At 37.6% G+C, this 13,618-nt stretch overlaps 1 protein-coding gene across 2 annotated transcripts in view; it reads right to left on the reverse strand.

Moving 5' to 3' along the window:
- Positions 1-13,618, reverse strand: part of PPIL2 (peptidylprolyl isomerase like 2) — a 73,505-nt gene that overhangs the window by 43,516 nt on the left and 16,371 nt on the right. For both annotated transcript variants that reach the window (XM_054844373.1, XM_054844374.1), the window contains exons 7-9: positions 12,357-12,448; positions 10,490-10,579; positions 1,307-1,382 (exon numbers count right to left, since the gene is read on the reverse strand). In XM_054844373.1, coding sequence (XP_054700348.1) covers positions 1,307-1,382; positions 10,490-10,579; positions 12,357-12,448 — 258 coding nt within the window. The remainder of the gene's footprint in view (positions 1-1,306; positions 1,383-10,489; positions 10,580-12,356; positions 12,449-13,618) is intronic.

Genomic DNA, 13,618 nt, shown 5'->3' on the forward strand with positions numbered 1-13,618 from the left:
CCTGCAGAAACAGTAAAAAATAGCAATGCATAACACTAACAACAGTATAAATTGAAATATAGTGCAATAAATGCCAATATGAAGTATAACAAAAGAAAAAACAACTTCAATTACCTCAAAAATTTCTTTGAAACCACTAGAAATTATCTAAATTCATGCAAGTCTTGTAAAATTTTTATAAAACAATAAAGACAAGATACAGTTGGGTACAATATAAACTTCTGTCCTTTGTTTCCTCACTGAATGGCAAGGCCTGTGATGTAAAAATCCCGAGATCAGATCTTTAATGTGATACCAGGAGGAGGAGGCTGGTGAACTGGACTGTAGAATTTTACTATCTTTTTTTTAAATTAATTTTTTACTTTTACTTATTTTACTTGTTCTCTGTCTTGGTATGCCTACTATCTCTGAGATAATACCCACTTATTTTTAGTGGGTAAACAGAGAGATGCTTGCTTGCAGAACTAGTAGCTTAAAAAAAAAAAAAAGGGAAAAAAAGGGAAAAAAAGGGAAAAGAGAAAAAAGAAAATAAGAAAAAAGAAAAAGAAGAAAAAAAGAGATGAGTATAACAACACCCAGAAAAAACGCCCACCATGCTTAGAATCAGCAATTACACCTCATGAGAAACAGTTCTTAAGGAAACCACAAGGGCAAAAGAGAATTTTTTTCCTTCAGCAATTTAATATTAGCAGTTATTACTAAGCATTTCGATATCAAAGAATCACAGAAGAATTGAGAAGCAAATTTCTTGTGATATCTAGAAAGAAAAAAAAAGCATTTTATTTTTTAGTATTAAAATAATTTGGGGACTATTTTAGAAAAACCTACATCAATCTTTAACTTGGAAGATGCCCATTGTTATCCAGACAGAAGGACAGGCAATACATTGTTGATACACATGAAAGAGAGCCTCGCAGACATGTATGAGAAGATGTAGGTTTCCTTGTCTTAGTTCTGGTAGAAGGCTAATGGACATTTTGGCAAATTATTTTTCCTCCTCACTTCTCTCTCATCCGCCTATTCTTAATGGATATGGAAAGCTTTCTGTGTTTGCATAGCACTCAATAGAGACGGTTCATGATTTCTCAAAGAATCACATCCTTGCTTCAAAATCTGTTAACACCTTTTGATGTGAAAGGGACAGTTTCAACAAGTTATTCATGTTACCAAGAAGCTGTCAAAGTTACCACTAGCCACTGAGGGCTGTCCATCCAGAAAACAGTGTCAATTCCGTAACGTTGTCTTTAGAATTTGCATATTTTGGTTGGTGTTTTCTCAGCCTACCTTTCAGGTAATTCATCCTTACCTGGATCAATTACTTTTATGTTGTTCTTAACATGAAAGAAGTTCGAGACATTGAACTTATCCAGGTTTGTTGGATCCTGAAAATAATAATGAAAACCCAAATATCAGAGAGCGAGGTAGGCACCCATTCCATACAACAGACTAGTCTGAGGTGCAGACACCACCATAGTAAATGAATAGGGAGAGAGAACAACTTCCATACTCCTCAAACCACAGAAAGATGAAAAAAATATAAAGCAATCGATCTCAACCAACATCAGTAATGAGCCTGCTCACAGTAGGCTCCTTAAGGATCTAGAATTTAGTCCTAAACATACTATCACACCTATTTTGCCTGCCGAAGTTACCAACAGAACTAAGCTGAGGCTACCCTATCCTAGTGAGAAGAAAGAATAAGGAGCTGCCATCCCCTGCTTCCTTCCTATTTGTAACAGCGTGCCTGATTTGCACATGCTGTGAACTTTTGTAATGCATTTCAAAATACAAATAAACCTCAGAGCAAGTCTTTGCAGTCAGAACTGTTTTGTTTGTTTTTTTAATAGTGAAATCTGTGCTTACAGAATTATGTTTAAAAAATAATAATAAAAAAAGCAACAAAAAGTGGTGTTATGAAAACTCTATTGAGTGACCACTCAAGGAAAACAGAAAAAATACACAGTCCATTAACTGTGAGTCTTTATACTATCTCTAGGCAACTTTCTGCATAACTTTGACCTTTTGTTAGAGAGTCAGACAAGGAATGCCTGCTGGTGATCTAGGTTACGTTATAGTATTATTAAACAGCCCTTAATCTGCTTCTTACAGTGATTTCAAGGTTTTTTCCTCAAGCTCCTCTGCAGCACAGAAAGGTCAAAACATCAGCCCAGGACAACCAGCCATTTTTGTAAATCTATCTTACAGAAAACAATTCAGAATCTAAAATACCAAAATATCTTAATAATATGCAATAGTTTCAAGTTCAGGATAAAAATAATGCAACATATTATGCCCAGAGCTATGACACCGACATGAATAGTATTATCCTGAATAAATTTAACAAAGCTTCTCAGACCACCACTGTTGGCAAGAAGTTCCGACAATTCCATCTCTGCTAAAAGTAATGATTAATACAACCAGAACTGGTAGCTCCATCACTTATTAAATGATCTAATTATGCTTTTTATTCATCCCTAAAATGGTATACTTTCACCAGAGAGTGCATTTTTAGTTTTACTGCTGACAGTAAAACCAAAACACATTTATGAAATCAAGCTGTGTGATTCTGCACCCTAATGGTGACCTCCTGGCTTTCTGCTGTCGTCTTTCCCAACCACTACATCATCATTTTCTATTGCTTCCTGCCCCACTACACCCCTCCGACAGATCTTCGTCAAGCCATGGACTGCCAAAAAAAAAAAAAAAAAAAAAAAAAAAAGGAAAGGTATTTTTGGTTTTAATGTCTTGCATTAGAAGAGAACAGATAATCTTTAAATAAAGCTACTAAGGAATGGGAAATTTGGACCAGTTTTTTAACCATTTTTGTATTCTCTGACACCGACACTCAGGTGTATTTATTATTTTTTATTATGAACAAGCTCACATACATATTTATGAATGTATGAATAGAGATAATTTCAGCCTTGCTCTCTGACAGTCAACAAAATGCATGGAGAAAGTCTGGAGAAAGGGCTCAGCATGTTTCCAGAAGACGCAGGTTGCCTCCTTCCAAACACTCTTCAGTAATCATGAGCTGCAGCTTTCCCAGACAGAAATCATCACCTTGCACATAAATGTACCATCTCAAAAGGTGAAGGAAGTAAGACTGCTTACCCTTTCCAGGAAAGGAAAAAAATAATCTGTGTATTAATATTAATAGAGACAAATGGATTTATAGCAATCCACATGTTTGAAGGGCAAGACTGACTCCTGAAACCAACTTTTCATGGATGGGAGGGAGGGCAGGAGACAGCAGTAAAGATGAACCAGAAAACACCTTCACGATATTCCCCTAAATAAAGCTTCTTGGTTTACTGATTTATTGATTGTTTAAAAATAAATAAAAGGACATCACAACTGCCAGTGCTTTATGAAACCAAGTGTTTTGTGCTAGGGGTACCATGACGCAGATTAGTTCACGCTGTTTGACAGCCACAGGTCATTCAAATCTTTCCTGGCTTACCCAGCCTAACTGCAGTCATTGAGCAACTCTGGCAACAACGTTTACAGTCTCCTTTCCCTGCAAGGGATTTCTCAGGGTTCTCCAAATCACTGCTAACCTCCCCACAGGCAACGCATCCATTATGGTGTGATGGACAGCAGAGGCCTCTCCTCCCTCTCTTCTCGCAGACCACATCCATCCATTTGCTTTCTGAGAGACCCCAGACAACACCAAACCCCAGAACTGAGACCAAGGTCCTATGTACAAGATCCTTCATCACATTCAGGTGGGCCATTTGTTCAAACGGAAACCTCAACAAAGGTTTGATTCGTGCCTACTCCAAAACCAGTTTCCCTCTGTCAGTGGGAAAAACCCCTCAAAAATGGTTCCTCAGGTTGAAACGTGAGTGTTGTCTTACACAGGACAACTAGGACAAGTAATCAACAGATTGACTCCTCCCTCTCAAATACAGCATCACGATACACTAGGAGAAGTTTAATTAGAATTAGTTTGATTAGAATTAGACATATGCGCACACTAAGTGTGACAGTACCGTGGTGAATATTAACTTAAACACAAGACACCATTTGCTTCTATGGTCCCCCAGAGCAGAAACACATCTGACCAGTCCAACCTGTGCTGCAGAGGACACAAATCGTTTCCTTACTGATAGTAATGAGTCCTACAACACAAGATACACATTTTTTTAAGGTAGGTCTATGTAAATTTAAAAAGTGCACACATTCTTTAGACATATCGCTTCAGGAAGAAAACTATCTAAACATTAATAATTAGCTTGCCAAGTTCCTCTTGTTGCATCCATGACAGCTACTGGGCACAGAATCAGAGCAGTCTGATGAAGACACCGCAGGGACGGGCAGACGGACATACTTGCTTTATCAAAGCCTTGAGCTCTAATGAATTAACAGCTTCTCCCAGTCAGAGAAAGGCTGGGCTCATGGGGATGCTCCCACACCTGTTAAGATAAAGGCCTAAAGCCCAAAGGCCTAAAGAAATAAGTTCTGTGTAAGCGCACAGAAACCAAAAAGGAAGACAAATCATGAAGATTAAGTTGGCCTATTTTTGTTTGTCTTAGCATGTTTAAAAATATGTATTCAAATTACCACAGGTAGTGGTCTCAGAGTCAAACCATAAACTAAAGTTTAGCAAATTACTAACACAGATACAGACTTCAAAGGGTTGCTAACTATCACAACTATTAAAAATTTTTTATTTGATGTTCTCCTGAAAGCTGAGCTCTGAAAACAATTAATCTCAAGTTTTATTCCACTTTTTTTCTCCCTATAATTTCCCAGTTTCACCTACTTAGGGAAACAGCTTAAATCTCATTAATCTTAAGCACCATACACACAACCCCCGCAAAGAGCAGGTTAAAACCAGCACAGTTTTAGACTGCGTGATTTCTTTGAGGCATGATTCCTCTCTTACCATTTGGTCAGCCATGCTGCATCTCTAATTACCTTCATGAATGTTACCTTCAAATGACAAAATTTAGAGGTATAAAACCCATATTACCTCCCATAATAAAGCCTGAGCCTGGGCACGTTAAGTTTCAAGCTTGGGCTCATACAGTGACCACGTCCCACTGCACCACTTCTCAACCAGCCACTCTGCACATACATTGGTGGAGGATTCACCCTCAAAGAGCCCTCACCCACAACTGAGAGAAAATCTGCTCTGACCTTCTGTCACACAAAGAGCAAACGAGAAGTAGCTGAGGAGTGAAATATCAATTAACAGTGTGCAGCTCAGCTACCTCCAACTTAGCTCATTAGTTATGCTTCCTGCCACAAATGCCAATGGTATTTAACAGCTTGTCGGGAACCATGTCTTGTCCATGGCTGATTAGGTTGTACAGAAACAATAAAATTGACATAAGGAAGCACATTACAGAATAAGCCTTTTTTTTTCCTTTAATGGCAGCAAATCTGTTTGCATTCTACCCAGACATCTTTTATTTATTTATTTCTCCCAGGAACCCCCCTCCATTTCTGTTGTGCAAAGCAGATGCATCTGCTAATGTGCATCTATCAAGGAAAGCTCTCAGCAGGCTGCCATCGCTGTGCCTATTACCACTAGCACAACAGGCTTTGGGGGTTCACTGCAATTCTTCCAGCTATGAGGAACAGCCCACCTCTGCCTCTACTTTACATGCAAGCACTGCTGTTGAGTGGAGCCACACTTCTCGCTAACTCCACTCCTGACAGCACACAGCCCAGCAACAGCTTCTAAGAATTTCCAAGAGCAGGAGTATTTTCTTCTGTATCTTCACAAATTTGAGAGCCGTGGTTTCTGGTTTGTGAACAGAGACACAGTGGAGGATGAAGAACTGACAGGGGGCTAAAGGGGAAATTGTTCTTATTTTCTCTGAACACTTCCTACCAAATGGGACGTGAAAGCAGGGTATCACAGCGTTCTTATTTTGCTCTCCTTGGGACCCTCTCACACTCGTTGCGATGGGAAGAAGTCCACGGGACTGTCAGAGCCCACCACCGTGTCCAGCAAGGCACTACCTGACCCTGTTCCTCTCTGTGCATCTTGAGCTGGGGCAGGCACTTGCTTCAGCCTGCCCACTGTTATATGAGGGTATCTAGATTACACTTATTTATGTGTTTGCTATTAAGTTCCACATCATTACACAAAGAATAATTTGCAAAGTATAAGATTGAAACACACATGGAATTTAGAGTAACACTAATTAATAGTAATTTCTACCAGACTGTTTTGAACAGATTTTGTCACAAAAATTAAATGCTGGACAGCAGACCTTGAGATCTAACACTAAATTTCACCCCTAAAAAACATACTGGGATGATTACTTCAAATTACGTTAAACAAGGTTAGCCATTTAGACTGAAAACTAGCTGAAAACCTGTAAAATATAGGACTGAAAGGATCACCTAGTCCTCAATCAGAGTCTAATGTAATCTTATTATGCCAAAACTCTTCCACAGCTATACTGAATGCTACCTTTAAAACATTTGCCAAGTGAAATGATGAACAGCAATGCACCAGAATGGGAAGCAGGAAAGGGAGGTAAGAACACTGCAAACAAGCTTCAACAATACCAACCTTCCTATTACAGAAACTCTGTCCCCACAGATCTCTAAGTGCTTTACATCATACCTTACCCATTAAGTATAACTAATAAATCTTGAAGTACTTGTGCTGGAAGCACATTCATGACATTTGCAAGGGATGCTTTGTTAGGCTGAGCTGATCATCATTCAAGGTAAAAGAATAAAAGTGGGTTTAGAACTATGAGAAACAGACAAAATAAAACAGCAATATTGCATTTAGAAGAGATACAAAACAGTACAGGTGAGAGGAAAATTATCTGAACTAATGATAAACTGTAAGGAGAGAGAAACTTCGAAAAAAGTAATACCAGCACTGTAGAAGAGGAAAAGCTTGACTTGAGTTTGTGGCAAGATTATGCAGCTAAGAAAAGGAAATTCCAACTTGGGGGTAAAGAGCTACAGTCTAAAAAATCCAGTCATACTAAGACTGCTGGTGTCTAGGAAGGGTTTCACGTGGAATAACATCACGTGTATTTATGTCGTTACCAGCAAGATATTAAACCAGAATCCACGACATCTTTTGTCTGAATAACTACATTCCAGTTTTGGTAATGTATCTTGCATACCAGGATATGGTATTATTCTTTACTTCCTGCCCTGAGGGGCTGGATAATATTGCCATATTTTGATGAAAGTCTGCTATGCTCTACCCCAGGACTTTTGCATTTCAACAGGGAAAAAAAGCAATTTCTGTATACGTAAGTGCAGGAAGCACTGTGGATTCCTTTACAAAGAGAGGCACACCACAGATCTAAGATAGCATTATTAACAACTAAAGTTGTGATTTTGCCTTTTTTTTAAATTCCAGATCCAAAATAATTTGTCCTTTTTAACAAGTAAACTTAATAGCAATAGAACACAAATAACTATCACTAAAATCAAAGTGACGAGCTGAGATGGTGCTCACCAGAAAAGAGAACCGGGATGGATTATGACTAGTGTTTGAATAATGTTTAGCACTGAGAACAGAACAAAGAATTTTATGCAATTTTCTCTCTTCTGGAAAGAGTAATTTTTTTTTGTTTTGTTTTTAATTATATACATTAGGGAGAGAGAGGCCAAGTTTGAGGTCAATTGCTATTCTGGTAAAAGAACATCCCTAGCAGCTGTAGGATTGCCCTTTGTGTATCAATAAGGCAAAATGTGATCACAGAAATAATCTGTAAACATACATTATTCAAATTTTCCATTTATCATGATGTATTTCACTACCAAACACAGGTAGTCCATCTGCTTCCTAGGACATTCAGAGTAAGCCTCTGGAAACACTATTTTCTATTGATAAACACAGCTAATACAGACAGTCCTATTCAGCTGTTATTTGCAAAGCAAAGAATGTTTTTAATAGCAACTTCCTTCATATCTACCTTTTTGCCAAACAGCAGGGTCAGCGTTACCAATTCACTCTCATTTCCAGCTCTCTCAGATACCACAGTACTCAATTTACACGAGGCAATGGGAAAACAACAAAGTGATAAATTTCAACACAGAATTGAAAGGTTTTTAAGAGAAGCAGGATTTGGGATAGAGCTCTAGAGGCACAAATTGAAACACAACAGATTGCAGTCATGAACTCTGGCTAAGAAACAAAGCCACAGGTGGTAGAGCTTGGCAGTGTTAAGCCACCATGCTGCCTGCAGTCTTGTCAATAAGACAGCTTATAGAGGACACATTGGTCTGTCTTTTAACAATTTACATGAAGAAAATACTATGAGAAAATAACAACAGATTCCTATACCGCATATACATAAGCAATTTTAATACCCAGGCTAGTCATACCACTTTAGGTCACGTTCTGGCCTCAACAAAGCAAGTCGGGGTAGGGCAGCATTTGAATAGGAGAAATCAAGGTATACTTGCAAGTTTGCAGTGGTTGTTGTGCAGTGCATTAAATGGCTCTTACTTCTCATTCAACACCCTGAAGCCATTTTAGCCTGTTTGTTGAAAATCCTTTTTTGAAAAAGATACTTAAAAGCTAATTGGGTGAAGGGTCAAACTTCAGCTGGTTAACAATGGTCAAAATGTCTTCCAGTCGAATCCCAACATGGGGGTAGCTTTGCTACTTCTAAATTTATCTGAGAAGAGTATACCACAAGATTGTACACTACACAAGTTCATTTAACACCAATCCATAATGAGTTGTTTACTTAAGAGGAACAAATCCATTCACGCATTATGAACATCATCCTAAATGGACGTGAGACAGGTACAGGCGATATATGACTGTGATCTCCATATAGCTGACAGGATGACTGTACCAGTGACTGGACAACTATCATAATCTACTTAGTTTCTGTTAACGGACATATTCCTCCAAGCAAGACAGAAACCCACCATGTCAACAGAATGAAGATGAAAAATATTGATGAAAATCCACTTAGGGAACATCTAAAATGCTAGCCGTTGCATTTTGAGATGTAGGGGACTATAGCGTCTGTTTGCTTTTATGAAAAAAATCAAAGCTAAGTGTGTAACAGGAACACACTCTTTATACATACATTCAATTCAAAATCTACAAAGCATACCAAAATATTTTTAAATGACTGCACATTTCAATTATTTGTTCAAAATAATTTGGTTTTCCATACTGACGCACAGAAACATTTTTAGTCATTCATGTTGTCTTTTTTTACCGTTCCAAATCCATTAGCAATCATGCAGTTACATTCAAATAACATTCTGTTGGGAGCTTTCGATCTGAAAAAGCTGGTTTTTTGCTTCCATTGGATTAAAAACATTTTACTTTGTTGCATTAGCTTGAAGAGCCACAAGCCCAAAGGAACAGAAGAAAAATATTTATAAACATGCTGTTCAGCACTGGGGAGTAGGGAAAAAGGAATACATTTAATTTAAATTTAGACATAAATGAAAAATATTTTCTTTTCAAATTAGACTGTATTAGTCTTGGTTAGTGGCAATTAACTGTTCGCGAGATGCATACTAACTCATGACTCCAATAATAATGATCCTTGAATCTTTTTTCCCCTATTTTGAAATCATGCAAGCTTAAAAATGCCTACTTTTAAACAAAAGTTTTAGATCTTTTGATACTAAACTTCATCTGCAAATAAGTATCTTTTATACTCTGAAAGTTACAATGCTGTTTTAATTCTGTTAAAATCAGTAAAAGACCAACATTGGTATCTATTCAGAAGAAAACCATTCTAAGCAAGCATTTAAAGAAGATCCTCTGGTTTGCTGCTTATTTTACTCTACATTTAGAGAAACATTCTATAAAAAATGCTTTTCTGAAGCTTTGACTCTTTTAGGCATCTTCAAAAGAGTAAGGTAGACAACCAACTTCAGTCTTAACGTAACATGTCGACTTCCTAAAAGTTTATACACTTTACATTCTAAAAAACACATTTCTTCTGATAACACAGACCACATACTGTTGGCTGTCTAGAGCTGAACATGATTCTGGACGTATCTTTACCTTTCCTCTACCCAGTCTTTTCTCAATGCACTTCTGTTAAGTCTCTCAATAAATTGGAGATATCACAGCATATTTTCAGGTAAGATCAATAATAAATAATAAATAAATAAACCCACAAAATCTTATGTGTAGTTTCATATCTAAAACTTACAATTATCTTATATTCGGTCAGATACAGTGAAATAGTGAGCAACCGCAAATACATTTGTCAAAATTCACATTTTTACACAGTATCCTTGACCCATTCTGCGCATCTTTTTTTTTTCCTCCTTCAATTTACAAAGTTGAACAATGTTCTTATCCACAAGACACGCAATAATCACTCTAGAGATTTGTCAAGCTCTGTTATGTGGTATCTTTGTGGTTCCCCTTCTACCCATCTCCAAGACACACACACAATGTTTCTTTGTTCTATTATTCTAGATTCCTGCTTTAATAGTGTACATAGCAACATTTCATCCTCTGCAAAAAAGCTGCATAGTAAGACACGTAACAGAGACAAAAGTTTACCTGCAGTGTCACAATGTCTTGCCGAGTGAAGGGCTCATCTGTCAAAAGATCCTTGTAGCTCTTTGGTTTTATGTTCAGCTGCTCAACTGCCTAACAGCCAGGCAAAAGATACAGATATTAAAAATTGGATTGTAATGTGTAAATACTACAAGTAAATATGTGATATCAATAAAACCTTAAAGTACAAATGATAAAGAAAACAGTTTCACCCTTCATTCTCAACTGGCAGCTGCAATATTACCATTGTGTGCTTTAACAGATGAGAAGCTTTTGTTTTTCATCCCCACAAAACTTGCCAGTTTTGTGTGGTTTGTTTTTTTTAAAAAAGGAACCTTGCAGTCTCCATTCCATAGTTATGCATATCACTTTAACCAAATTCATCCTAAAAGTACTGCCAAAATAATAAAAAAAAACATCTCACTTGCAGTTTTCTAAGTATTTTACAGATGGTATAAGACAGGCAGCTGTAACAAGGGCTCCCTATCTCCCCCACCGTCAGCACCCATCAGGGAGATGTGTGTCCCAGGCCAGCTCATACAACAGCAGAGTTGCATCAGCCCCTCACACTCTGTCCACCCCAAATGCTGCACCTAGCCTGCAGCTACCCTTCTGTTCACCTGAGAAAATTAAATGATGCTCAACACAGCAGCAGTGTGTTATTTCGTAGTGAGAATCAATGTGGAATAAATGCTTTGTCTTTATGAACAAATATATCATGCAGAGACACAACTATGGAGGTCTACCTGCAAAAAGACTGAATCTGTCTTATTCACCCAAATGTCCTCTATTCTTGTCAGATGAAAGTGATAATATTTTTCTAGTACCTCCACAAGTCTGTAAATTAATTCTGTGCTTATAACAAACCAATAAATGCTATTGCTTCAAGTGGTACACCACAGGAGAAACAGACCCTCTTGGCACAGCTTGTTTAGGAAGCCTGGTATTATAAATTGTAGCAAACAGAGCAATAGTTTTACAATATCAACAAGCATTTAACAAAGACTGCTCTTAAACTCATTCTTGCCTTTTAACGACAGCAATCAAAGCACCTTGCTTCCAGAAGGAACAGAAAATACTTTCTATTTTAACCTAATCTTGACTGCTCGCACAGCTGGAACGAAGAGAGTTCAACTACAACAGAGCAAGTTTTCAAAAATGTGATGAATCCAGCCTTTTCCTTGATTGCACTGGTTTCAGCTTGGTCCTTCCTCAGTATCTGAAAGTCCTACTGGAATTTCCCATCAACAGATTTACAAAAGCAGATGTTCCAGTGTTCAGACTTGTTACAACACTGGATATGGATCCATTAATTGAAGGATTTATTTGCTACTGAAAAATAAATAAACCTTCCTTTTACAGTAAGGATTATGCAAACAAGTCTCAACTAAAATTCCACCCGGGTTTATACAAATGTTCACAAAACACAAATAAAAATACAGTTCAAGTGTCCATTAGGGCATTCTCTCTGCTCTCTCCCCAGCTCCAGTTAAAATATTCTTTTTTATTCATTGATATGAATAGAAATGAAGCAATTTGTGTTTTGGTGATGACGGTATCAGAAAGAAGACAACTGAAGATTTGTCTATTAATTCAACTGAGGAGTATATAAAAGCTACTCATTTTGGTCTACAAGATTCAGTGGATGCAGATTAACTTAGGAAAAAGTTTTAAAAATATCTTTGAAATCACATTCTAGAGTTGTACATTTTTGAAGGCAATTTGTGAAGTCAGTTCATCTCCTTGTACTTTAATTTCCCTGGCTACAGAACAAGAATAAAACATACCTACCTTTCTAAAGCATTTTGTGATCTTGAATGGAATGCATCGAGTATAAAATATTAATAATGAAATGCAGCAGAGAACCTACCTCATAGGCAAACACATTTCCAGTTGTCTTGATGGCCACAATATGGGAATTATTGGTGAATACAGTAAACAGCACTGGACAGTGGTATTTACCTGATGGAGAGGAAAAAAGTTTAAATTTGGCATGAAGTGCCTGCAACTGTTTTGAAATAGCTAATTTCTGTAATCTGTGTGAAGGATATTTACATGAATTTTTAATACAAAGTGTAACTTCAGTGTGTATTTAATGGTGTTTTAACTATGCTTTGATTCTTCAATGCCAAATAGAAAAAATAACACTTAAGAGAATTATAAAGCAAGCCATGAAAACGCAGTTTTGAAATCTACTGCCTTCAATCCCCCAACATAGAACTCTGTCCAGCTGGTTTGGTGTCTATGAAGTACCACAATATAATTGTAACTGTTGTAATCAAAGCTCTATTGATAACATAAGCCTGTACCTTGTAATGTGTCCAGTGCTCTATTTTCAGTGTTGTTGCCAGGAATAAAAGTTTAGCTTATATCCTACAAAAAAGTTCACAGCAGCTGTCGTGCTTTTAGGAGAAGAGAGCATTTTGTATTCCAATGTGGCAAGCAGAATGCCATTAAATCTGAACACGTTATTCAATAAGGAACCCAGCTTCTGCTCTAATCAAGCTGTGAATTTTCCCAGGAGGGTCAGCATAAATATTAAGCATGTCAACAACAAGCAAACTGATAGAAGGCAATGTAAGAGGAAAAAAGAAAAATGTCTGGATGATCTCAGCAGAAAGCAATTAGAAGAAGGTTATTAATACTTGATCAGTCTGCTAGACCCAGGGGCTTGGGTGAGATTTTTGAAATAGGTTGGGCCTATTTGGTTCTTTTTTTTTTTTCCCTAATTACCATCTGAAAATCAAAACCAGCAGGGAGACCAGAACAGAGACTGCTCACAGCGCCTGCAGATAGGAGAGGCAAGCACCTACAGAATATTTACTGTTAACCGATCAGCCCGAGGAGGCACCCTGACCTCCAGCACACAGATGCAAGTAAAAGCTGAGGACTGTTTCTGGTAATGCCACCAGAGTTGAAGGAAAGCCATTACCACAAGGGACTGAAATTCAAGAGGAAGTTTAGAAAGGGATTTTTGGAAGTGGCATCAGGGCATGGCCCAACTGATGGATACAGAAACATGCTGGTAAAATGTGAAGCCTCACTCTAGCTGCATAAAAAAGAGCAAATCACCGTATTTTCAGTTCTAGCAAAAGCAGAGCTGCTGAGGGCACACACCTGTTGATCTGGATA

This window comes from Grus americana, chromosome 16, assembly GCF_028858705.1.
Source record: "Grus americana isolate bGruAme1 chromosome 16, bGruAme1.mat, whole genome shotgun sequence".
Classification (NCBI taxonomy): domain Eukaryota; kingdom Metazoa; phylum Chordata; class Aves; order Gruiformes; family Gruidae; genus Grus; species Grus americana.